The 26,810-nt window shown below is 38.0% G+C and overlaps 1 protein-coding gene across 11 annotated transcripts in view; it reads right to left on the bottom strand.

Moving 5' to 3' along the window:
- Nucleotides 1-1,672: 1,672 nt before the first annotated feature.
- Nucleotides 1,673-26,810, bottom strand: part of DOCK7 (dedicator of cytokinesis 7) — a 232,910-nt gene continuing 207,772 nt past the window's right edge. For 7 of the 11 annotated variants that reach the window (XM_055091843.2, XM_034966435.3, XM_034966442.3 and 4 more), the window contains 7 exons: nucleotides 24,296-24,421; nucleotides 22,659-22,748; nucleotides 22,299-22,535; nucleotides 21,801-21,944; nucleotides 20,579-20,685; nucleotides 4,194-4,361; nucleotides 1,673-2,116 (listed from right to left, as the gene is read on the bottom strand). In XM_055091843.2, the coding sequence (XP_054947818.1) occupies nucleotides 2,074-2,116; nucleotides 4,194-4,361; nucleotides 20,579-20,685; nucleotides 21,801-21,944; nucleotides 22,299-22,535; nucleotides 22,659-22,748; nucleotides 24,296-24,421 (915 nt within the window). In that variant the 3' untranslated portion in view covers nucleotides 1,673-2,073. Of the gene's footprint in view, nucleotides 2,117-4,193; nucleotides 4,362-20,578; nucleotides 20,686-21,800; nucleotides 21,945-22,298; nucleotides 22,536-22,658; nucleotides 22,749-24,295; nucleotides 24,431-26,810 lie in introns of all 11 variants that reach the window. The other 4 variants (XM_063600783.1, XM_034966450.3, XM_034966456.3 and 1 more) reach the window with 1 other exon arrangement.

The raw sequence follows: 26,810 nt of genomic DNA, 5'->3' as shown, positions 1-26,810 counted from the left end.
ACCAGTTTTTTTTTTTTTTTTTTGAAACGGAGTCTAGCTCTGTCACCCAGGCTGGAGTGGAGTGGCGTGATCTCAGCTCACTGCAAGCTCCGCCTCCCGGGTTCACGCCATTCTCCTGCCTCAGCCTCCCGAGTAGCTGGGACTACAGGCTCCTGCCCCCTTGCCTGGCTAATTTTTTGTATTTTTAGTAGAGACGGGGTTTGACTGTTAGCCAGGATGGTCTCAATCTCCTGACCTCGTGATCTGCCTGCCTCGGCCTCCCAAAGTGCTGGTTTTTGTTTTTGACTTAAGAGTCTTGCTCTGTCGCCCAGGCTGAAGTGCAGTGGCGCCATCTTGGCTCGCTGCAACCTCCACTTTCCAGGTTCCAGTGATTCTCATGCCTCAGCCACCCAAGTAGTTCGGATTACAGGCACGGGCTACTACACCTGGCTGATTTTTGTGTTTTTGGTAGAGATGGGGTTTCACCATATTGACCAGGCTGTTCTCGAACTCCTGGCCTCATGATCCGCCTGCTCCTGCCTCCCAGAGTGCTGGGATTATAGGCCTGAGCCACTGCACCCAGCCAATCTGATCAGTTCTTTTATATATATGTGTGTGTGTGTATGTATGTGTGTGTGCGTGTGTGTGTGTGTACAGATAGATAGTTTTTTTTTTTTTTTTTGAGACGGAGTCTCTGTCGCCCAGGCTAGAGTGCAGTGGCTCCATCTCTGCTCACTGCAACCTCTGCTGCCCGGGTTCAAGCGATTCTCCTGCTTCAGTCTCCCAAGTAGCTGGGATTACAGGCTCCTGCCACTGTGCCTGGCTAATTAATTTCTGTATTTTTAGTAGAGACGGGTTTTCACCATCTTGGCCAGGCTTGGTCTTGAACTCCTGACTTCGTGATCCACCCGCCTCGGCCTCCCAAAGTGTTGGGATTACAGATGTGAGCCACCGCACCCAGATCTGGTTAGTTCTTAAGTGATTCACGTAACTGGTCAGTAGAAGAAAAGGATTATAAATGATGCCATTCTGTAAGCTGCACTACTACCCAAAAACCATTGTTCTAAACTGTTCTGGAAATCATTACTATGCATCGTTTTGGAAAAACTTGCCAAGAATTAAAATGGTACTTCTCAAATTTTTTTTCTGTATGACTTGCATATAATTTTAGATGAATTAAAGCACCTAATTTTACTTTTTATATGCTTCTAAACTTTACAAGTGTCAGAAAATAGGTAATTTCTCAAACTCCAGCTGTGTTACTTCATGGTGCTACAAGATAGCTTTAAGTAGATTCTAATTTACTGGTTTACATCGTCAAAAACTGATGATGGCTGGTTTTAATTTGAAACAGAGAAATCATTCATTTTAGTTGCTAAGAATCATGAAGTTCTTACTACTATCATTGGTGTAATAAGATTTAATCAAGTTAAGGTGTTGTCACTGGTATTAGTTATCCCCGTATTTAAATTATTTTACACAAAGGTTTTACTAAGTAAAGTTCTGCAATTCTAAATTCCTGTTTTGGGTATGTAAATGGAAAATAATAACTTTGAAACAGTTACCAAACTCATTAATTTGGGGCTATCTATGATTTTTATTCTGCTAGGTTTGGAACTAGTTCTTGAGTCAACCCTTTAATTGTTCTCTGCCATTGTCAATAATAAAAATTTTGAAGTCCCACTCGGTAAAATTAGTGTAAACATTCACATATTTAATAGTACCTTTAAAATAAGCATTACTACATTTAAAATGGTTCCAAAATGAATCTATAAATGGTAACATAAATTAAAAAATACGAACTTAAAGTGAATAAATTTAACCTTAGCTATGGTATAAATAATGGTAAATGTATAGTGTACCTTTGAGTCATTAAAATGTCTTAAAAGATAACAGCTTGTTACCAGAACATTAGAAACCATAGCCATGATTCTCAAGCGTTAACAATCTACATTTGATATTTTCTTGGCCACTGCATTCTTCAATGAATAATAATTTCCAGAATTCCATTCCATGTTGTTTTCCAATAGATCTTTTCACACTCGATGTTGAATACATGGCTCTTTGCAGATGAATAAAACAAGTGCATTCAGTTTAGAGATCCATTTTGCGAAGGCTCATTCGACTGAAGGAATCTCTGGGAAAAAAATGAGAGGACATAGTTAAAGAAAGCAATTTTTGCATATACCTTTAAATGTCTTACATGTTTTTTTCTGCCAGTTACCTTAAAGTTTTGCCACCATTTCTTACTAACTTCCAAGTTGGATGCTCATCCTACATACTCTGCCTTATATATTTTGGCTTATAGATTTAGCTATAGAAGTGTATTACAGTCACCACTTACTGGTCTTTTGTATTCGTTTGTCTGACTGATGCTGCAGATATTGTAATAAACAAGACAAGGACTTAAGGGATAATGGGAGAGATTTCAGGAAAAGATTTGGGGTTTTTTACATGGCAAAAGGCAGGTGTTTATTAAATTTTAAGTCTTAAACCAGTTCTCAAACTTTGTCTCAGGTCCCTTTTATACTCTTAAAAATTATTGAGAACCCCAGGAATCTTTTATGTGGGCTATATATGGATGTTTATCATATCAGAAATTAAAACTAAGAACATCTTGTTACTATAAAATAACCCATTACATGTTACTATAAATAGCATTGCTTATTAAAAATGATCTGCAAGAAGCTTTAGGAGAGTGGTACTCATGTAGGAGTGTGGCTTAATGCCTATGTTCTCACATGTGCTTCTATAGTCAATCTTTTCCAATGTCACATCTCAACCTGTAGAAATCTCCACTGTACCCTCACAAGAAAATAAGTGAGAAAAGGCCAATATTTGGCATTAATATGAAATTAGTTTTGACTTAGGGAAATTCCTGAAAGGGTCTTAGGAACTCCCCTCTCATGGGTCCAGGATCCCTACTGCAAATATTCCTGATTTCATAAACCAGCAAAATTAAAAATTCAAATGCTAAAGAAGAATTTTAAACTTAAATTCTAAAAAAGAGTGAAGGGAACTATACTCCTGGAATACTCTTAACATATTTTCTATTATCAGTTGGTTTCTTTTACTTATCCTTCATGCCATTAAGGTTAAGCCATGAGGCTTAATATCTCCAGGAAAGGAAAAGGCCAAGTACAAAGAGATCACATTGGCTTCAAATCTCAAAGCTTGCTTTGAAGGGAAACAGCAGTCTTGAAAACTAGATACTGTTCATCAAGAAAAAGTTTTTCAAAACTGCCTACATATGTTAAAAACTAAAGCTTGGAGGATTGGCCAAAAAGTAGATCATAGAGGACGGCAAAAACTCGGATGTTGTAAGGCAAAATTTTGGTCAGGAAGAATACAGCCTTTCCATGGAAAGGAGTTTCCATGGAGATCTGAAGGAACTGAGATGAGGATTAGGCCTATCTCAGGGACCCAGCACCCTGGCTCTCTGGGATCTCTGACCTGGTGGGTATAAGACTGGGAGAGGGGGAGTGGAAGCAGCAAGAAGGAAAAACTTTCAAAAAGATTGAAGGGGAAACCAAAAGTGGAGGGGACTAGTATGTTTCCCATTGGGAATTTTGAGAGGAAACCATCTTCAATACTTGTATGTAAATTCGATTTCAAAATGCAAGAAAGTTTACTTTCTGCAGTTATTGTGTCCTTTCCAGAATTCCGGTACTATAAAGTGAAATGTCAGGCACTGTCCTAAGAACTTCACATCCGTAATGTCATTTAATCTCCACAAAAACCTCTTTAAGTTCTATCTCATTATACAGAGGAGAAATCTAAAAAAATTATCTGCTTAAATAATAGAACTAGGATTTCGTTGTAGAAAATTCCAAGTTAATGACAAGACTTTGTGTGGTGTCCCGGTTAATGAGTACCAACTTTTTGATTCTCAAGTTATTTACCTTGTAGAATGATTATAGATGATACAGGTTGAACATCCCTAATCCAAAATTCTGAAATGTTCCAATATCAGAGACTTTTTAAGCGCTGACATGATGCTCAAAGGAAATGCTCACTGGACCATTTCAGATTTTTGGATTAGGGACACTCAACCAGTAAGTGTAACACGAATATTCCAAAATCTGAAACCCCAAACACTTCTGGTCCTAAGCTTTTCGGATAACAGATGCTCGAGCTGTAAAAAGACTTCTACTAGTTTAACATGTTAGGTTTCAGAGGAAAGAATATCTAAAACCACTTAAAAATAAGCATACCTGTGGCAGGTGACAGGCAATACTGCCTTGTATAACTGAGGGATCTTTCTGTTGATCAGTGGCTGTAGGGCCTCTTTAAGGCGATGATAGTTTCTCTCCAGTTCCCTTTGATACTCCTTTTGATCCGGCCCAATTAAGCTCTTATTTTTTCTTAAGGCATCTTCACACCTAGGAAAAACAGGATGTTATCAAGATATTACTTCTGGCATAGTTTGTGGGTTTAATGCCATACACACGCAAAATACATATACATATATATGTGGGCTTAATGACACACAACACAGACTATATATGTGGGCCTAATCACACACACATACACACAAAATATAGGCCAGGCATGGTGGCTCATGGCTGTAATCCCAGCACTTTGGGAGGTCAAGGCAGGTGGACCACTTGAGCCCAGGAGTTCTGAGACCAGTCTGGACAACATGGCAAAACCTCGTCTCTACAAAAAAATGCAAAAATTAGCCAGGCATGGTGGTGCACTCCTGTAGTCCCAGCTATTCATGAGGCTGAAGTGGGAGGATGCTTCAGCCCAGGAAGTGGAGAATGCAGTGAGCTGAGATTGTACCACTGCAATCCAGCCAGGGCAACAGAGTGGGACTGTCTCAAACGTGTGTGTGTGTGTGTGTGTGTGTACGCGCGCGCTGAGACTGCACCACTGCACTCCAGCCTGGGCAACCGAGTGGGACTATCTGAAACAAATGTGTGTGTATTCACCATGATGAGGACATTTAGTTTTTCAGCTGAATGTTAAATAATCATCTTTTGTTTTAGGTTTAAGGCAGGGAACAGATAATCAACTGAGTTCCTGTAAAATCTACTATTTACTTCCAGTGTCATTAAATTGAAAATTATCTGAAGGCATTTTTTTCACATCACCACTTGACTAGAAGCTCTTTCAGGGATGTAATCATGCTCATTTATGTGGCACCAATGTCATCTGGCACAGTGTCTGCCTGTGTTCAAATATTTCTTAACTCAATAGGTTTTGTTTTGTTTTTTTTGAGATGGAGTCTCACTCTGTAGCCCAGGCTGGAGTGCAGTGGCGCGATCTCGGCTCACTGCAACCTCTGCCTCCCAGGTTCAAGCGATTCTCCTACCTCAACCTCCCGGGTAGCTGGGATTACAGGCGCCTGCCACCACGCCCAGCTAATTTTCCTTATTTTTAGTAGAGACGGGTTTCACCATCTTAGCCAGGCTAGTCTCAAACTCCTGACCTCGTGATCCACCCGCCTCGGCCTCCCTAAGTGCTGGGATTACAGGCGTGAGCCACCGTGCCCAGCTAAATGAATAGATTTTGATGACAGTCCTTTATCCAAGTTAATTCAAGTATTTGAGAAAAGTATCTGGACCCTGACAGACAATGAAGGAAAGGATATTTACAAATAACATATATATCTCTATATATTTGTGGAATGCCACTAAAGTGATGCTTAGTAGAAAACACATAGCATCAAATGCTTATATTAGAAGGCTAAAACTGAAGAGTTAAGCAACTTAAAGTATTAGAAAGGAAATAAGATTTTAAAATAGAGTATCAAAAATTGCAAAAGTTGGTTCTTTGAAAAAACTAAAAAAACAAACTAAGCTCTGGCAAGATTAAATGAAAGAGGTCAAATATCCCCTACCAGAAATTTAAAATGGAACATAAAGTTAAATACAGCAGAAGTTTTAAAAGGCAGAGAGGATATAATGTACTTTTTTTTTTTTTTTTTTTGAGACAGTGTTGCTCTGTCACCCATGCTGGAGTGCAGTGGCATGATCTCTGCTCACTCCAACCTCCGCCTCCTGGGTTCAAGTGATTCTCGTATTTAGCCACCTGAGTAGCTGGGACTACAGGCTCACATCACCACACCTGGCTAGTTTTTGTATTTTTAGTAGACATGGAGTTTCTCCATGTTGGCCAGGCTGGTCTTGAACTTCTGGCCTCAAGTGATCTGCCTACCTCAGCCATCGAAAGTGTTGGGATTGCACAATTTACAAAATTGTACAATTTAATACAAAAAAACCCTCTGAATTTATATTAATTGATATTAATAGATTAATGTAGATTTTTTGCTAAATTATTAATAATCTGTTAATCTAGATTAATATAATTTAGCAAAACAGACTCAATGAAGAAAAAAATGGCAAGAATCCTAAAATAATCAAATAGTTTGAAACAACTGTCACAAATCTATCTACAAAGAAAACACTAACTTCTACTAAACATCCTAGGGACCAATACCCGAATGTAATGCAATTATTCTAGAGTATATAAAAAAATGATTCCAGGCCGGGTGCAGTGGCTCATGCCTGTAATCCCAGCACTTTGGGAGGCCAAGGCGGGCGGATCATGAGGTCAGGAGATCGAGGCCATTCTGGCTAACAGTGAAACCCCATCTCTACTAAGAAAAAATACAAAAAATTAGCCAGGCGTGGTGGTGGGTGCCTGTAGTCCCAGCTACTGGGAGGCTGAGGCAGGAGAATGGCATGAACCTGGGAGGCGGAGCTTGCAGTGAGCAGAGATTTCGCCACTACACTCCAGCCTGGGTGACAGAGCAAGACTCGTCTCAAAAAAAAAAAAAAAAAAAAAAAAAAAAAAAAAAAAAAGATTCCAGAGTATAGGGGAAAAGAACTATTCTTGAGGGGAGTTCCCAACTCATATTTCAAGGCTGGGATACCAAAACCTAATGGAGACTATAAGAAAAAAATTATAATCCAAGCTCACCCATAAAAATAACTGTAAAACTTCCAAACAAAACACAGTTGGCCCTCCCTATCTGTGGGTTCTGCATGCATGAATTAGACCAACCATGGATTGAAATAATTTAAAAAACTGTGTTGAACATGTACAGACTTTTTTCTTGTCATTATTTCCTAAACAATACAATATTAACAACTATTTACATTATATATTAGGTATTTTAAGTAGTCTAAAAATGATTTAAAGTATACAGGAGGATGTACATAGGTTATATACAAATACTACACCATTTTATATAACATATTAAACTTGTCTTCAGATTTTCGTATCCACAGAAGGCACACTGATGGACAATTTTAGCAGAAAACTTGTGCCAATGTATTGAACACACACACACACACACACACACACACACACACCCTCCAAGTATTTTTCTTTTTTTCTTTTTTTTTTGAGACAGGGTCTTGCTCTTTTGCCCAGGCTGAAGTGCAGTGGCACGATCTCAGCTCACTGCAGCTTTGATCTCCTGGGCTCAAGGGATCCTTCCACCTTAGCCTCCCAATTAGCTGGGACTACAGGCGTGCACCATCATGCCCGGCTAATTTTTGTAGTTTTAGCAGAGATAGTGTTTTGCCATGTTGCCCAGGCTGGTCTCAAACTTCTGAGCTCAAGCGATCTGCCTGCCTCAGCCTCCCAAAGTGCTGGGATTTACAGGCATAAGGTACCACACTGGCCAAGTTTTTTAATTCCTGGAATAAATGAAAAGTTGGGTTATAAAATCACTAAGTTTTTAGATTAAAATATTAAAGGAGATGCAGAATAAAAGCACTTGATAACAAACTTTTAAAACCTGTCATATTAAAAACTCTTTGCATAACTACAAATAGGTGGGTAGTCCTTTAACCATAATTAAAAATCTACAAAAAACCTGTAGCAAACATACTTAGTGGTGAAAACCCTTTTAGAGAAGGAACAAGAAAATGATGTCCTCTCTATTCCTAGTCAACAGAGTACTGGACGTCCTAATTATCATTATAAGACAAGAAAAAGATTCTACAGATAAATTATTAGAATTAATAAGTCTATTAAGATAATTCTAATAAGATAAATTATTAGAATTAATAAGTAAGTCTGGTAAAATTCTCATGTAAAAGTAATATATAAAGTTAACTGCAGCTGGGCACAGAGGCTCACACCTGCAATCCCAGCACTTTGGCAGGCTGAGACCAGAGGACTGCTGGAGCCCAGGAGTGAGAGACCAGCCTGGGCAACATAGTGAGACCCTGTCACTATAAAATTAGGTATAGTGGTGAACACCTGTGGTCCCAGCTACTTGGGAGGCTGAGGCAGGAGGATCGCTTGAATCCAGCAGGTCAAGGCTGCAGTGAGCCATGATCACACCACTGCACTCACTCCAGCCTGGGTGACACAGTGAGAACTCATCTCAAAAAATAAATAAAATAAAATAAAATAAAATAAAAGTCAACTGATTTTTGGTAGAGCAGGAAACAGAAAACACAATTTTGAAAGATAACATTAAGGCCGAGCACAGTGGCTCATGCCTGTAATCCCAGCACCTTGGGAGGCAGAGGCGGGCGGATCACCTGAGGTCAGGAGTTCGAGACCAGCCTGACCAAGATGGAGAAACAGCATCTCTACTAAAAATACAAAATTAGCCAGGCGTGGTGGCACATGCCTGTAATCCCAGCTACTTGGGAGGCTGAGGTAGGAGAATCGCTTGAACCCAGGAGGCGGAGGTTGCAGTGAGCCGAGATCGTGCCATTATACTCCAGCCTGGGCAACAAGAGCAAAACTCATCTCAAAAAAAAAAAAAAATTAATAAAATCATAAAAGCATTATATACTAAAGAATAAATTTTAAAATGTATAAGACCTCTACACAAAAAATTTAAATAGTATTAAGAAAACATTTAAAAGACCTAAGTAAATGGAAAAATATACCATATTCATGGACTGATGTCAATTCTCTTCCAACTGATCTATAAATTCAGGTTATTTTTTGGGTGCATGGAGTGAAAAATTGATTCTAAAATTTAAAATTTATATAAAATTGAAAACAGCCAAAAACAGTCCTTCAACAAAACAAGGTGAGAGGAATTGCTCTGCCACACGGCAAAGCTTATTATAAAGCGGCAGTAGTTAAGAGAGCATGACATTAGCTGAAAGAGAGATAAATAGAGTACTGTAGGAGAATAAAGATCCCAAAAACATAGGCACATAAACACGGGTGCTTAATTTATAATAGTGATGACACTGCAAACCAGAAAGAAAGAAATTTATAATAGTGATGACACAGCAAACCAGACTTTCACCACAAACCTGTGAATGCTTTTTAAATAAGTGGTAATGAGTCAACTGGATATCTGTAAGGGGAAAAAAAACCTAAACCATATCTCATACCATATTCAATAAATGGCACTGAGATCATTATCAGTTATCAGTATGGACAAAAATCAAACTGATCCCTACCTTGAACCATACACAAAAATCAATTGCAAATGGATGTTTTTTTTAAGAGATAGGGTCTCACTACGTAGACTTGAACTTCTGGCCTCAAGCCATCATTCTACTTTGGCCTCCTGTGTAGCTGGGATTACAGGCACTCACCGGCTCTTGCAGGCACATTTTTTTAAAGTAGAAAAAGCTTTTTTTTTTTTGCCTCCCCCACCCTTTGTTTAACCTATATTGATAAAGGAAAAGACTGAATCATTTAACTACATTAAATTTAAGAACTTCTGTTTGTAGGGGAAAAATGAGAAGTCTCAAATTCAGAGGAGATATTTGTGATATTAACAAATGATAAAGCATTCAGAACACACAAATACCCTTAGAAATCAGTAAGGAAAAGAATCCAATAGGAAAATGATAAAAGACTTGAATATGTAACTTTACAGAGGAGGGAAGAGAAATGGCTAACAGACACATGAACCTCTTTGGTAAAGAGATACTCAACCTCTTTGGTAATCAGGGAAATGCAAATTTAATCCACGACTACCTATCATTTCACATCCACTAGTTGGTAAAAGTTACAATGTTAGATAATATCAAGTATTGGTTAGGATATATAGTAATAGGAACTCAAATGCTACTGATGGGAATGTAAATTTGGCTTACACACTTTTGAAAAAAATGTGGCATCGTCTGAGGATGAACCTATGAACCAGCAACACTATTGTTAATTTTAAGCCCTAGAAAATCTCTTGTACATGTATGTCCAGAAATAAGGTAGACGGATATTTGAGTAGCACTCTTTGTAACTAAAAACAAAACAAAACAGGAAACAACCAAAATATCCATCAACAGAAGAATGAATAAATCATGGCATATTCATAAAACGGATTATGTAAAAATAAAGCAACATTTACCATAGATGTATCTCACAAACTCTGAAAACAGCAACTCACAAAACATTGTATACACTGTTAAAGTTAAAAAAATGCAAAACAAAATATGTTATTTAGGGAACCATTTATGATAGAACTATAAAGACAAGAAAGGAAATGATAAATATGAAATTCAGGATACTGGTTAACCCTGAAGGAATGGAGGGAAATGGTATCAGATAAATAAACATAGGGAGGGGATCTCAAAGTCATGGTCATGCTTGGTTTCTTAGGCTGGGTGGTAGACACATGACTTTTTTCTTCCTATTCTTTAACAGCAAATGTTATAAATATTATTTTCAATCTATTCAAGATTTAATGAAAAACGTTTTAAAAAAACAAAACCCCAAAAGTAAACACATGGAAAAGTGCTTACTGTTTTTAGTAATAAAAGCAATTTTCTTTTTTTTTGAGCCGGAGTCTCGCTCTGTCACCCAGTCTGGAGCACAGTGGTGCGATCTCGGCTTGCTGCAACCTTTGCCTCCTGGGTCCAAGGGAGTCTCCTGCCTCAGCCTCCCGAGTAGCTAGGATTACAGGCACATGCCACCATGCCCGGCTAATTTCTTGTATTTTTAGTAGAGATGGGGTTTTGCCATGTTGGCCAGGCTGGTCTCGAACTCCTGACCTCAGGTGATCCGCCCACCTCGGCCTCCCAAAGTGCTGGGATTACAGGCCTGAGCCACCATGCCTAGCCGTCAGTCTGTTTTAAATGGTGCCTCAATTTGCTTTTATTGGCTGGACGCAGTGGCTTATGCCTGTAATCCCAGCGCTTTGGGAGGCTGAGGCAGGTGGATCACCTGAGGTCAGGAGTTCGAGACCAGCCAGGCCAACATGGCGAAACCCCGTCCCTACTAAAAATACAAAAATTAGCTGGGTGTGGTGGTGCGTGCCTGTAATCCCGGCTACTTGGGAAGCTGAGGAAGGAGAATCGCTTGAACCCGGGAGGCAGAGGTTGCAGTAAGCTGAGATCGCGCCACTGCACTCCAGCCTGGGTGACAGAGAGAGAATCCATCCCCCCTAAACAAAAACAAAAACAAACAGACTGACCAAAAAAAAAATCCTATTTAAATGCAAGGTGTATTGAGACTAATAAATGTGCACTGTTGGCACTGTTAATACAGCTGACCATTTAACAACATAATTTGCAACTGTGAAAGTCTGCTTATATGTGGATTTTTTCCAATGAATGTAACTCTTTGGAGATTTGCGAAAAAACTTGAAAACAAATTGTGTAGTTGAGAAAAATTTTAAAAAGAAAAATGTCATGAATGCATAAAGTATATGAAGATACTAGCCTATTTTATTATTTACTATCATAAAATATATACAAAACTTACCCACATAAACACGGACCCGGCATGGCACCATTTGTAGTAGAGAAAAATGTAAACAGATGTAAAGATACATTAAGTCACAACTGAAAAAAACTGCAGTACATACTGTACTACTGCCATAATTTTGTAGCCACCTCTTGTTGCTACTGTGGTGAGCTCAAATGTATCTGCTTAAAATGCCATGTGATGCTACTTATCTCCAGGTGAGCAGTTGTTGCTGCAGTAAATTGCGTATCACAGCAAAGAGTGATTTCTCATAGTTCTTGTGTATTTTTCATTGTATTTAGTGCAACCATAAACTTTGAATAATCCATGGGGCCTACATGAAGTGCCACTAGTGATGCTGGAAGTGCTCCCAAGCAGCAGAAAAAAGTTACATTACAGGAAACAGGTGAATTGCTTGGTATTATAGATAGAGATCTGTAGCTACAGTTGCCCACCATCTCAAGATATATGAATCCAGTGTAAAGAACACTGTAAAAAAAAGAAAAGGAAATTTGTAAGCCCGTAGGCATGAAAACCTTGCACTTTTTGTGAAATACTGTTTTTGTTGTTGTTTGTTTTTTTGAGATGGAGTCTTGCTCTGTTACCCAGGCTGCAGTGCAGTGGCACAATCTCAGCTCACTGCAACCTCTGCCACCCAGGTTCAAGTGATTTTCCTGCCTCAGTCTCCGGAGTACCTGGGATTACACGTGTGTGCCACCATACCTGGCTAATTTTTGTATTTTTAGTAGAGATGGGGTTTCAGCATCTTGGCCAGGCTGGTCTTGAACTCCTGACCTCATGATCCACCTGTCTCGGCCTCCCAAAGTGCTGGGATTACAGGTGTGAGCCACTGCACCAGGCCTAGAAATACCATTTTATCTCATATCAAAAATGCAGCTTTTATGTGGGTATAGGATTGCTGTAAGAAAAGTGTATCTGTAGATTAATGATTTGAGAAAAAGTGAAGTCATTACACGACAAGGCAAAGGGAAGGTAAAGGATCTAAAGCTGGATGATTTAATGCCAGCAAAGGATGGTTTGATAATTTTAGAAAGAGGTTTGCCTTTTAAAAATGCCAGTAAACAGGAGAGGCAGTTTCTACTGACAAAGAAGCAGCTTCTGCCAACCAAGAGGCAGCAGACAAGCTCCCAGATGCCAATACAAAAATCACTGAAGAAGGGGAATATTTGCCTGAACAGGTTTTTTGTTGTTGTTGTTGTTGTTTTTTTCTGAACAGATTTTTAATGCAGATAAAAGTGCCCTATTTAGAAAAAAAAATGCCACAATGGACATTTGTTACTAAAAAAGAGAAGTGAGCACCAGGATTTAAGGCAAAAAGGGATAGGCTAACTCTACTGTTTTGTACAAATGCAGTCAGGTTTATAATCAAGACTGCCCTTACTTACAAAGCTGCTAACGCCTGAACCTTGAAGGGAAAAGGTAAAAGCTTCTGGTTGAACAACAAAAAGGTCTGGATGAGAACCCAATTTACGGATTGGCTCCATGGGTGCTTTGTCCATGAAGTCAAGAAGTATTTTATTAGTTAAGGGAATGCCCTTTAAAGTTCTTTTGATATTGGACATTGCATCTGGCCACCCAGAACCCCAAGTTTAACACCGAAGGTCTTGAAGTGGTCTACTTGCCCCCGTAAAAACAACATCTCGGCCAGGTACTGTGGCTCACGCCTGTAATCCAAGTACTTTGGGAGTCCGAGGCAGGTGGATCATCTGAGGTCAGGAGTTTGAGACAAGCCTGACCAACATGGCAAGACCCCATATACAAAAATTAGCCAGGTGTGGTGGTGGGCACCTATAATCCCAGCTACTCAGGAGGCTGAGGCACGAGAATCACTTGAACCCGGGAGGTGATTGCAGTGGGCCGAGATCGCGCCATTGCACTCCAGCCTGGGTGACAGCGAGATTCTGTCTCAAAAAAACAAAAACAAAAACAAAACAAAAAACAAGAACAACAAAATACATTCCTAATTCAGCTTCTAGATCAAGGGTCGTAAGGACCTATAAGGCTCATTATACATGGTACTTTATATTCATAGAAAGGAGTGTCAGCACTATGGAAGAGAACTCTGATAAGGAGAACATCATAAGTCTGGAAGGATTATACCATTGAAAATGTCACCACTGTTTACAGAGAAAGCCATCAGGCCCAAGACAATCAATTCCTGCTGGAGAAAACTGTGTCCAGAGGTTATGCATGACTTCACAGGTTTTACAACAGGGCCAATCAAAGAAACCATGAAATAGTTGTAGATATGGCTTAAAAGGTGGAGAGTGAAGGGTTTCAAGATATGGATCTTGGAGAAATTCAAGAGCTAATAGAAACTATACCACAGGAATTAACAGAAGATGACTTGATGGAGATGAATGCTTCTGAACCACTGCCAGAAAATAAGGCAGAAAATGGAAGCAGCAGTGCCAGAAAACAAACTGACATGAGACCATCTGGCATAAGGGTTTCAATAACCTAAGACTGCTTCTGACTTCTTTTACAATATGGACTGTTTATGATAAGGGCACAGAAACTAAAGCAAGTGGTGGAAGAATGACTGTACCATATGGAAACATTTTTAGAAAAATGAAAAAGCAAAAATGTCAGACAGAAATTATGATATCCATACAGATGAATTCACAGCTGAATTCTACCAGACATTCAAAGAAGAACTGGTACCAATCCTATTGACATTATTCCACAAGACAGAGAAAGAGATAATCCTTCCTAAATCATTCTACGAAGCCAGTATCACCCTAATACCAAAACCAGGAAAGGACATAACAAAAAAAGAAAACCATAGAACAATATCCCTGATGAACATAGATGCAAAAATCTTTAACAAAATTCTAACTAACCAAATCCAACAGCATAGCAAAAAGATAGTCCACCATGATCAAGTGAGTTTCATGTCAGGGATGCAGGGATGGTTTAACATACATGAGTCAATAAATGTGATACACCACAAAAACAGAATTAAAAACAAAAATCACATGATTATCTCCACAGATGCAGAAAAAGCAAATGACAAAATCTAGCACCCCTTGATGATTAAAAGCATCAAGGCCGGGCGCGGTGGCTCATGCCTGTAATTCCAGCACTTTGGGAGGCCGAGGTGGGCAGATCGCCTGAGGTCGGGAGTTCGAGACCAGCCTGTCCAGCATGGTGAAACCCTGTCTCTAATAAAAATACAAAAATTAGCCAGGCGTGGTGGCAGGCGCCTGTAATCCCAGCAACTCAGGAAACTGAGGCAGGAGAATCGCTTGAACCCGGGAGGCAGAGGTTGCAGTGAGCCAAGATCACGCCATTGCACTCCGGCCTGGGCAACAGAGCGAGACTCTGTCTCAAAAAAAAAAAAAAAAAAGCATCAGCAAAATTGGCATACAAGGGACATACCTCAATGTAATAAAAGCCATCTATGACAAATCCACAGCCAACATAATACTGAATGGGGAAAAGCTGAAAGTATTCCCTCTGAGAACTGAACAAAACAAGGATGTCCACTCTTACCACTTCTCTTCAACATAGTACTGGAAGTCCTAGCCAGAGCAATCAGACAAGAGAAAGAAATAAAGCGAATCCAAATCGGTAAAGATGAAGTCAAGCTGTCACTGTTTGCTGATGATATCATTGTATACCTAGAAAACCCTAAAGACTCCTCCAAAAAGCTTCTAGAACTGATAAATACATTCAGCAAAGTTTCAGGATACAAAATTAATGTACATTAATTAGTAGCTCTGCTATACACCAACAGCAACCAAGCTGAGAATCAAATCAAGAACTCAACCCCTTTTATAATAGTTGCAAAAAAAAAACAACCTCAAAAAACTTAGGAATACACCTATCCAAAGAGGTGAAAGACCTCTACAAGGAAAACTACAAAACATTGCTGAACTAAATCACAGACGACACTAACAAATGGAAACACATCCCATGTTCATGGATGGGTAGAATCAATATTGTCAAAATGACCATACTGCCAAAAGCAATCTACAAATTCAATGCAATTCCCATCAAAATACCACCATCATTCTTCACAGACCTAGAAAAAACAATCCTAAAATTCACATGGAACCAAAAAGAGCCCACATAGCCAAAGCGAGACTAAGCAAAAAGAACAAATCTGGAGGCATCACATTACCCGATTTTAAACTATACTATAAGGCCATAGTCACCAAAACAGCATGATACTGGTATAAAAATAGGCACATAGACCAATGGAACAGAATATAGAAGCCAGAAATAAACCCAAATACTTACAGCCAACTGATCTTTGACAAAGCAAACAAAAACATAAAGTGAGGAAAGGACACCCTATTCAACTAATGATACTGGGATAATTGGCAAGCCATATATAGGAGAATGAAACTGGATCCTCATCTCCCACCTTATACAAATCAACTTAAGATGGATCAAGGACTTACATCTAATACCTGAAACTATAACTAGAAGATAGCATTGGAAAAATCCTTCTAGACATTGGCTTGGGCAAATATTTCATGACCAAGAACTCAAAAGCAAATGCAATAAAAACAAAGATAAATAGGCAGGACTCAATTAAACTAAAGAGCTTTTGTATGGCAAAAGGAACAGTCAGCAGAGTAAACAGACAACCCACAGAGTGGGAGAAAATCTTCACAATCTATGCCTCTGACAAAGGACTAATATCCAGAATCTACAATGAACTCAAACAAATTAGCAAGAAAAAAACAAATAATTTCATCAAAAAGTGGGCTAAGGACATGAACAGACAATTCCCAAAAGAAGACATACAAATGGCCAACATATGAAAAAATGCTCAACATCACTAATGATCAGGGAAATGCAAATCAAAACCACAATGCAATACCTACCACCTTATTCCTGCAAGAATGGCCATAATCAAAAACTCAAAAAAAAAAAAAAATGGATACTGGTGTGGATGCGGTAAAAAGGGAATACTTCTGCACTGTTGGTGGGAATGTAAACTAGTACAACCACTATGGAAAACAGTGTGGAGATTCCTTAAAGAACTAATTCCTTAAAGAACTAAAAGTAGAACTACCATTTGATAGTAAAATGGAAGAAAAGAAGTCATTTCATGAAAAAGATACTTGCACACACATATTTATAGCAGCACAATTTGTAATAGCAAAAATGTGGAACTGGCCCAAATGCCCATCAATCAATGAATAAAGAAGCTGTGGTATATACATACGATGGAATATTACTCAGCCATAAAAAGGAATGAGTAAATAGCATTCACAGCAACCTGTACGGGATTAGAGATTATTTATTCTAAGTGAAGTAACTCAGGAATGAAAAAACCAAACATCTTATGTTCTCACTCATTAAGTGGGAGCTAAGCTATGAGGATGCAAAGGTGTAACAATGATACAATGGACTTTGAGGACTCGGTGAGAAAGGGTGGGAAGGGATGAGGGATAAAAGACTGGGATGAGGGATAAAAGACTATCAACTGGGTTCAGTGTATACTGCTTGGGTGATGGGTGCACCAAAATCTCACAAATCACTTCTAAAGAACTTACTCCACTTTGGGAGGCCGAGGCAGGCGGATCATGAGGTCAGGAGTTCGAGACCAGCCTGACCAACATGATGAAACCCCATCCCTACTAAAAATACAAAAATTAGCCAGGCATGGTGGTGGGCACCTGTAATCCCAGCTACTCAGGAGGCAGAGGCAGAAGAATCGCTTGAACCCAGGAGGCAGAGGGTGCAGTGAGCTGAGATTGTGCCACTTTCCAGCTTGGGCAACATAGCGAGACTCCGTCTCAAACAAAACAAAACAAAAAAACTTACTCATGTAACCAAATACCACCTGTTCCCCAAAAACCTATGGAAATTAAAAAAAAAATTATGATGTCTGTAAAGTTATACTGAGTGTGCTTGCCCCTTCTGCCTCCCCTGCTACCTCCCCCACCTCCTCTGCCTCTGCCACTCTTTAGACAGCAAGATCAACCCCACTTCTATATCCTCCTCCATAGACTCCTCAACATGAAGGCAAGGAGGATGAAGCCCTTTATGATGATCCACTTCCACTTAATGAAGAGTAAAATATATTTTCTCTTCCTTATGATTTTCTTAATAACATTTTCTTTTCTCTAGCTTACTTTATTGTAAGAAGACAGTATATAATACATATAACATAAAAACTACGTACCTAATGACTGTATTATCAGTAAGGCTTCCAGTCAATAGCAGGCTATTAGTTAAGTTTCTGGGGCGGGGAGGGTCAAAAGTTTTCATGGGTTTTCAGCTGTACAAGGGACAGCACCCCAACCTCTGTGTTGTTCAAGGTCAACTGTACTTAGAAACTTTTTAGAATGTACTACATACTGTGAGCCAATAAAAATGTTCATGTAGGCTGGGCATGGTGGTTCTTCCCTGTAATCCTAGTACTTTGGGAGGCTGAGGTGGGAGGATCGCTTGAGGCCAAGAGTTTGAGACCAGCCAGGGCAACATAGCGAGACTCCATCTCTACCAAAAACACCCAGCCAACCAAACATAACCAGGCATGGTGGTGCACACCATAAGGCTGAGACAGGAGGATCCCTTGAACCCAGGAGTTTGAGGCTGCAGTGAGTTGTGATTGTGTCACTGCACTACAGAGTCTGGGTGACAAAGTGAGACCTTGTCTCTAAAACAAAAAATGTTCATGTACTGTGCCTCAGTCATCTCATGCTGGAAATTTTAATTTAACAAAAGAAAAAGATCCATTGTAGTAATAAACTATACCACATTCAAATTCAACTTATATTCCAGTATATTAATTTTAGGAAATAATGTAACCATTAAAATTATAGTTTAAACTCTAATTGAAAAATAAGAATTTAAGATTATAAGTATATTATGACTACAGTATATTAATTTGAAGAATATAACCATTAGAATAGTTTAAACTTTAACTGAAAAATAATTTAAGATTATACGTATGACTATTGTAAAATACATATGCATAAAGGTATACTATTTAGTTACCATACTGAATGGTAACACACAAAAATAAAAAATGTAGTATTGGCTATAACTCCTTTGTAAGGTTTATATTATGTAGTTTTATTTTTGTTGCTGTTATTTCGGTTTTTTTGTTTTGTTTTGTTTTTTTAGATGGAGTACTCACTCTGTTGCCCAGGCTGGAGTACAGTGGCATGATCTCGGCTCACTGTAACCTCCACCTTCTGGGTTCAAGCAATTCTCTCTGCCTCAGCCTCCCAAGTAGCTGGGATTACATGCGCCCACCACCATGCTCGGCTAATTTTTGTATTTTTCAGTAGAGAGGGGTTTCACCATGTTGGCCAGGCTGGTCTTGAACTCCTGAGCTCTGATGATCCACCCGCCTCAGCCTCCCAAAGTGCTGGAATTACAGGCGTGAGCCACTCACGCCCCACCTCTTGTTTGTTTTTTTGCAATATAAAAGGAGAAAACCTTCTCTACAGATAGTAACACTTAAGGAGACCTGTTGACTACAGGAATTCATTACCCTACAGTAAATGTATACAAAAAGAAGGACATTTAAGAATTGTAGTCATGGTAAAATATTCCAAAAACAAAAGCAAGAAACAAAGCACTTGATTGTTACTAAATGTCTATGACCTAAAGAAGTATGTACTGTTCCATAATCATCTGGTTTACAAAGATGGTAGGGTGTATTTTGTTGTTGTTTTCTTACACCTCCCAAATAATAAAATTAATGCCAGAAATCAGTCAATTCTAAAAGCAGGAAACAGGTTTCTTTCTATTACTACCACAGTTCACCTGCTAAATATTTGCTTTCCTTATGAGAGTCTAGAATTTTGGTACATCTCAGAGAGAGAGTGCCTACATGACCAGCTCCTGATAAAAACTTTTGGCACTGAGTCTCCAATGAGGTTCCCTACAACATTTCACACCTGCTGTCACAACTCATTGCTGGAGGAATTAAGCAAGTCCTGTGTGACTTGACTGGCAGAGGACCCTTTGAAGCTTGCTCCTGGTTTCCTCCAGATTTCACTCCACGCACCTTTTTCCTTTGCTGACTTTACTTGGTATTCTTTCAGTGCAATACATCACAGGCACCAGTATAACTATATGCTGAGTCCTGTGAGTCCTCCTAGCAAATCACTGAAATTGGGGATAGTCTTGGGGACGGACACACCCATAAATTATTTCACCTAATCTGCACAGCTTCCCTACGGGGGGTAGATATCATTATCTTTACTTTATACATTAGAAAATGCAGGATCATAGAAATTAAGTGACCTGGAAAAGCACAATTAATGATAAGGTCAGGATCTGAACACAAGTTTTTTGCTTCCAAGTTTACTGCTTGTAAGTATCCTGGGGGGAGGGAAGCAGAAACTCAAATACTGAAGATTCACAACAAATAGTAGCTTTTAAATTAAATGATCTAATAGTAGTTTCAAGTTAATAAAATTTCCTGAGCCTTGGCTTTTCTAATTTTTAAAATTAAATACATGGCACTATAGAGTATGGTAGGGTTGTGGGAGAGGGGAATAAGTATATGCTATTAAAGAATAGTAAATTCTACACAGATTACTTATTATTGTCAACCGCTTTTCTGTTTTTTTGTTTTTTCTCTCTCTCTCTTTCTGACACAGGCTCCTGCTCTGTCACCCAGGCTGGAGTGCAGTGTACAATCATAGTTTACTACAGCCTCCAACTCCTAGCTCAAGCAATTCTCCTGTCTCAGCCTCCCGAGTAGCTGGCACTACAGGCGCACAACCTACACTTGGCTAATTTTAAAATTTTTTTCGTAGAGATGGGGTCTTGCTTTGTTTTCCAGGCTGGTCTCAAACTCCTGGCCTCAAATGATTCTTCTGCCTCAGCCTCCCAAAGTGCTGAGATTGCAGGTGTAAGCCACTGTGCCTAGCCTATTTTCTCTTTTCAATGGTTCCTTAAGGCCCTTATGTCATACTGTGGTATTGGACAGTCTCAATTTGAAGATCTTTATGCAGAAAGCCTTGAATACCTTTTAGTAAAATCTTTAAAGCAGAGTCGCAGTTTATTATGATGTCTGAAGAGCTTTGGGTCACTAGGTATTTCAGACAGAAAAACCTGGGCAACTTCCAAAGGCCCCTGCAAAATAAGAAAATAAGAAGTGTGTTTTTTTGTTATCTCTAAAATCACAGAGACAGAATTTACTCAAATGATTTTTCTTAGCTCTGAGATGGCTGCATTTAAGCTTAATGCATATATGCCTATGCCTATATTAAAACTCCACAGACTATTTCAGTATTTTCTAATTTCATTCTACATTCTTATCTAGTGGAATTAACTTCTTATGAGTTTATTCTTCAAAGAAACAGAATAGGAACTCAAGGACTGACTACTATGTTCATTAATGTATTTTGCTTTGTATTTTTTCACATTCTTTAATGTATCCTGGATGTAAAAGTTGTCAAGCTACTACATCTGCCAATCCGCTGATTATCAGAGTTGATTTTGCTAAAACAGGTTCCCTCAGTATTCCAAAGGTATTCCGGACATTGTGTTAAAGAACATAATCTTTTGTAAGCTACATCATTTGGAGACAAAACCTTAAAATCATGCATGTTTCTAGGAGGTAAAGGTCTTAAGGTATTTATTTCAGTTTTGGTGGGGCACTTTTTGGCTTTGTTCTTTTAATCTGAAAAGTAGTTAAGACATGGTACAGGAAATCTTACTTGAAGCCTTTCTGTATTTTCCCTTATCATGGAATATTCCTAAGACTGGGGCCATGCCTAAAATCATAAACAAGATAATTTTAATGAACCAACCGCAAGGACTAATGGGGATGGCTTCTAATCTGCATATGACAAAAGAACAATAATTTCTTGTGTCAATATATTTTTCAAATTAAAAAAATGATTCCATATCACTTATTTAATCCTCACAACTTATTGTAAAGGAGATCTGGGGAAGGTAACATCAGGGAGAATCTAACATAGCAGAGGTTCGCAAATATGCACATAGCTCTGAAAATGAGTCCTTGTTTTAAAGATCACATTCTTTTGTACAAGCTTTTTAAGGAAATATTATTTTAAGTGAATCAATTCCTTCTTAATAGAATTTATAAGATCGCATAGGTAGAAAAATACAGGCAGTAGAGAAGGCAGATCCTTTTCATTTGACTTAACAATTATTTCTGATCTGAAATTATCCCAAATCGTATTTACAGCTTAAATCACACAGTGCTAGCAAAAAGCACTAACCTGATTCACTGTTGTGCCTACAGATCCCTGGAGTACCATCTGAAGCATTTTGGGGTCTGCGGGATCCTGATGTGTTGCAAATGCCAACTCCTGTGTCTTTTTCTGCATGTCCTCAATAGCAACTTCAATTGGTGTTAAGATGATCTGAGTAAAAGAGCATCTGTTAAATCAGTGTACTGACTGAAAACTATTTAATGAACTTTATGTATAATCAACTGAAATTAGAAAAAAAAAAGATCAATTGTAAACTTTCATGTAACAATAAAATTCCAAACTTGGATTCCTAAATGAAAAAAAAAAATCAACCTTTTAAAGAAAAAGCTGGGGGTGAATTAGGGTCTTAGAAAAGAAGTAAAAAATTGAGGACTCAAAAATGGGTAAAGTTCTAATATGTTATGGTATAAGGGATGGTACATATCTTCTGGTACATCTGAGTTGTTGTTACATGGCTTGAATGTATTTGCTTCACTAATGCTGTTTGCCCATTAATGGACTTACCTCTTCTTTATGAGTGACATTGACCCTTGTTTTAATATAAGGAAAGGCATGAGACGTAGTCAGAATGGTCTTCCTTTTGAATTGTTCATGAAGTTCCCCATGGGCACGGCCATCTAAAGTAAAGGGTGTACAGTACATGAATCGACGAAGATTGTAATTTTTGTCGAAATAGGTGATTCTGTCCTTCATCTCATATGTGTCAAAGTATGGCTCCACATAGGTAATCTGAATATATGCCTAGGAAAGAAAAAAGTCCTTCATTTCCTCACTGTTAAGTCATCATTTAGTCTTTCTCAAACAAAATTGCACAGAGGATTTCAAAGAGATGCCTATATGTCATTATAGTCGAATCAACTATACCTTGTTAGGATCTAATTTACACTTGTCTACAGGATTAGAGTCTTTGATTACTTCAACCACATCCTCTCCAAATCTTTCTCCATAAAATCCCTACAATAAAGAAAAAGAAACATTTTATATGAAGTTAAAAAGACTGCGAAATAGAGAAGGCCTGAGCGTGACTCCTGAGCAAAATTAGGAGAATTAGTGAGTTCTGTACAATCATATCAATAATTAAAAGTAATGATTTAGGCTTACAAAAATTATACTAGCTTATAAATTAGCATGGTCTCAGTCCATATTTATTTGACATTATTCCCATCCACAAACTTTAAATAACACAAAATATCAGAAAACAACAATTTTCTCCAGTAAAAATACAGGATTCCACAAGAAGTCCTCAAGAGAAACAAAAGGGAACAGAAAGCAAAGATAAAAGAAACTCATTATTGTTGATGTATAAAAATCTTAGTTTTACTGAGTTTGTTGTGGCTTGATTTCTTAGAGACCATGGGTTAATGAATAAACATTCATTTTTATGAACTATTTTTTTAATCCCAGAATTTTCAAATAAAAGCATTGACCTGTTGCAGTTCTCTATGGGTTTATATTTTGAAAAGGCAACCTTAGGTCAAGAATATAGTGACTACTCCATATGACACTGAGTAGCAGCAGCATGGGTAAAGGATGAAGCTATTCAAAAGGAAAAATCGAATTTGAATCTTCAAAGGAGAAACCCCCACTGCTATCCCAAAGGTAATTTTTATAATTGAGTAAGTCTCAATTAATATTTCCCAAGACTTACACCTAACCTCTTGAAAAATAAAAAGTCACAGTTTGAGCCAATTTATGTCAGTTTGGCCAGAGAAGTCACCAATAGGAATATAACATTCAAGAAATTAACATCAGTGAGAATAAAAACAAGCCCAGAGCACTACTTCTCTAACTGCTTTGTGAATACAAATCACCTGGGGATCTTGTTAAAATGCAGACTTTGATTCAGAAGGGCTGGGGTGGGGTCTGAGGTTCTGCATTTCAAACAATCTCCCAGGTGAACCCAATGCTTCCGGTCCATCCACTACACTTTGAGTAACAAAAATAGAGAAAGGTTGGAAAGAATAACTATAACAGAAAATACTAGTTAGCCCAGGAAATATAAAACTCAATCATTTATGGTGCAAATTAAGAAATTATAAAGGTTAAAGGAAGTGTTTTTAAGGTGTGATTTCAGGTGAGGTTCTAAAGATACCTCACCTGGAACCAGTTAAGCCAAAGAGATAAAATGCTTGGGTCAGAAATTTCTTAGGGTTCTGGTTCTAGTTCAATTATTAGCTACTACTTAATTCTTTGTCTTTTTCAACAAAATGTGGGATTATACTATATATTTCTCCGTTAAGTCGCAGTAATTCTGAAGGATACAGGGGTTTCTAAAATATGTGTGAAAATAGTCTCAAAAAATAAACAATATTACTATTTTATTGCTGCCATAAAAGATTTGAAAGAGTATTATTGTAACTATTAAAAGTCCTTATTCTCTAATGGAGTAGTTTATTTGGCAAGATCTGGCTTACTAAATGATTAGATCTGGATCTGAAAGTCTAATCATCAGAGAGAATACAAACTAAAGATGACATTTTATGAACCACCACAGCATTCACCTCCAATCTGTGAGATATCTCTGCAAGTTTGGTTATTGCAGGCTCCTTGTAAACAAATTCTTGTTCATCCAAATCCCCGAACTTGGTTCCATAAAAACCAACACGAAAATAGGTGCCAAACATCCGCTTACCATCCTAGGTTTAGGAAAATGGAGAAACTTTAATATGAAATCTTCCTGTTTTTCACATTATGTTTAGATTGCTACAGCATAAAATTTCCAAAACATTGCAAAAAGTTTTAATTCAAAATTATAATATTTTAAATGAAGGTTTAAACAAAGTAAACAGTCTTTCCTTTTTCATTATTTCTAACAAATAAGTATGCAAATAGGGCTACTAACAAGTGACTAAATCACATATAATATTTTTCGGAGTTTGTACGAAGTGCCTCTATCACATTGGTCTATGTTTTTTAAATCTATATAACTGAGATAAATTAACTCATTTTCCTTATTGCAAGAAAAGATGCTTGATATAAACTGTCTTAACTGTACTGATACTAGAGCATACTAGGTCAAGTTAAATTTTAAAACAACACTTACATATTTTTAAATTAGCATTAGCCTTTATATAACCTCTTCACATATTAAATGAGATTGTAAAAGTTAGGAGTCAAAGATAGCACCCGGCATAGAGCAGGCAATGTAAATGTCAAGACCCTCCAGAAGCACTAAAGCAAAAATTCTACAATTAGCAGCCCTGTGCCAATAAATTATTATTATTATTATTATTTAGATGGCGTCTCACTCTTTTGCCCAGGCTGGAGTGCAGTGGCACAATCTTGGCTCACTGCAACCCCTACCTCCCAAGTTCAAGTGATTCTCCTGCCTCAGCCTCCCGAGTAGCTGGGATTACAGGCATATGCCACCACACCTGGCTAATTTTTGTATTTTTAGTAGAGACGGGTTTCAGCATGTTGGCTAGGCTGGTCTCAAACTCCTGGCCTCAGGTGATCCACCCACCTCAGCCTCCCAAAGTGCTGAGATTATAGGCGTGAGCCACCGCACCCAGCCCAGTAAAAAATTTTTATGTAGAAGAGTTACTAAAAATGGAACAGAAAAGGAAAAAAAAAATCTATGAGTGAAAGATAATAAGTAAAAAATTTTTGAGATGAGTTGGTTATTCTAAATCACCCAAACCACCCATTGGCATGCATTAACTACACATTCATGTCAGGTACAAAGTACATTAAGGTCACCTTAACTCTCACACAGCATATCAGAAGACAAATTCTTTCAATAAAGATAAATATTTGGACACTTTCTATGCAATTTTTACAATTTTTTTAAAAAAAGTGTCACCTCAGCCTCCTGAGTAGCTGGGATTACAGGTGTGTGCCACCTTGCTCAGCTAATTTTTACAATTTAGATACAAAATTATTTTAGGATTCTCTGGTGGTGCCTATATGCGCATTACAAGTAAGTAAATACCTCTGAATTCTCTTTAAGCCTAATCTGCTTTATATTTATTTTTCCTATACTGAAAAAGCAAAAGGGCATATAAAATAAGCTAGAAATGCCACACATAATTAAGCAAAATGGGAAGCTCTAATCCTTAATTTACCAGTTTTATAATACCAAAAAAAAAAAGGTATAGTGATGAAAAATATCCCTACATTTTTGTCCAAAAACATGTAAAGTTTTAAAGAAAAATGTATTTGGAGCTAAAGAAAGTTGAGGCTTCTAATTTAAAAACATTTTTTCAGTTACTTTATTTCAAAATTTAACACACATAAAAATTAACTGATTTCTACAGCAAATTAGTCCATCTATATAGATTGAACAATTCAACTAAAATTCTGATTAAAACCATAAGTAAGCCAAAAAAACAACATAATAATAGTAAATTCTGACTTAAGTAATAAAGGCACTGCATGAAAAATAAAAAAAAGAACCTAAGAAAATTACTTAAAAATTTGTCATTTTTTTCAAAACATGTCATACACATATATACATATACATTCCTACTTTTTATTTTTTATTTATTTTTAGTTTTTAGTTTTTTTGAGACAGGGTCTCACTCCATTACCCAGACTGCAATACAGTGGTGCGACCACAGCTCACTACAGCTTCTGTCTCCTGGGCTCAAGCGATCCTTCCACCTCAGTCTCCTGAGTAGCTGGGACTACAGAAGCATGTCACCACACCCAGCTAATTTTTTGTACTTTTTGTAGAGATGGGGTTTTGCCACGCTGCCCAGGCTGGTCTTGAATTCCTGGGCTCAAGTGATCTAGCTGCCTCAGCCTCCCAAAGTGCTGAGATTACAGGTGTGACCTGTAATATTAATATGCTGCTACTCTGGCTGTCCTCCTCTCAGAGGTTTCCAGTTTAAAACATTATTCCAATTCTTCAATATTGTGGCCCTTTAAGTATTTGAAGATAACAATTAGGACTTGTTCCCTTTAGTTAAACTTTCCAGTTTTCAATCTTCATATGACAGTAATTTCTACTCTGTTGACACTTTATTACAATGCCATCCTTTAAAGTGTGATATCCCAGATATAACCATAATACTG

This window comes from Pan paniscus, chromosome 1 (genome assembly GCF_029289425.2).
Source record: "Pan paniscus chromosome 1, NHGRI_mPanPan1-v2.0_pri, whole genome shotgun sequence".
Classification (NCBI taxonomy): domain Eukaryota; kingdom Metazoa; phylum Chordata; class Mammalia; order Primates; family Hominidae; genus Pan; species Pan paniscus.
The sequence above is the reverse complement of the archived record's forward strand: the minus strand, read 5'-3'. Positions and strand labels throughout refer to the sequence as shown.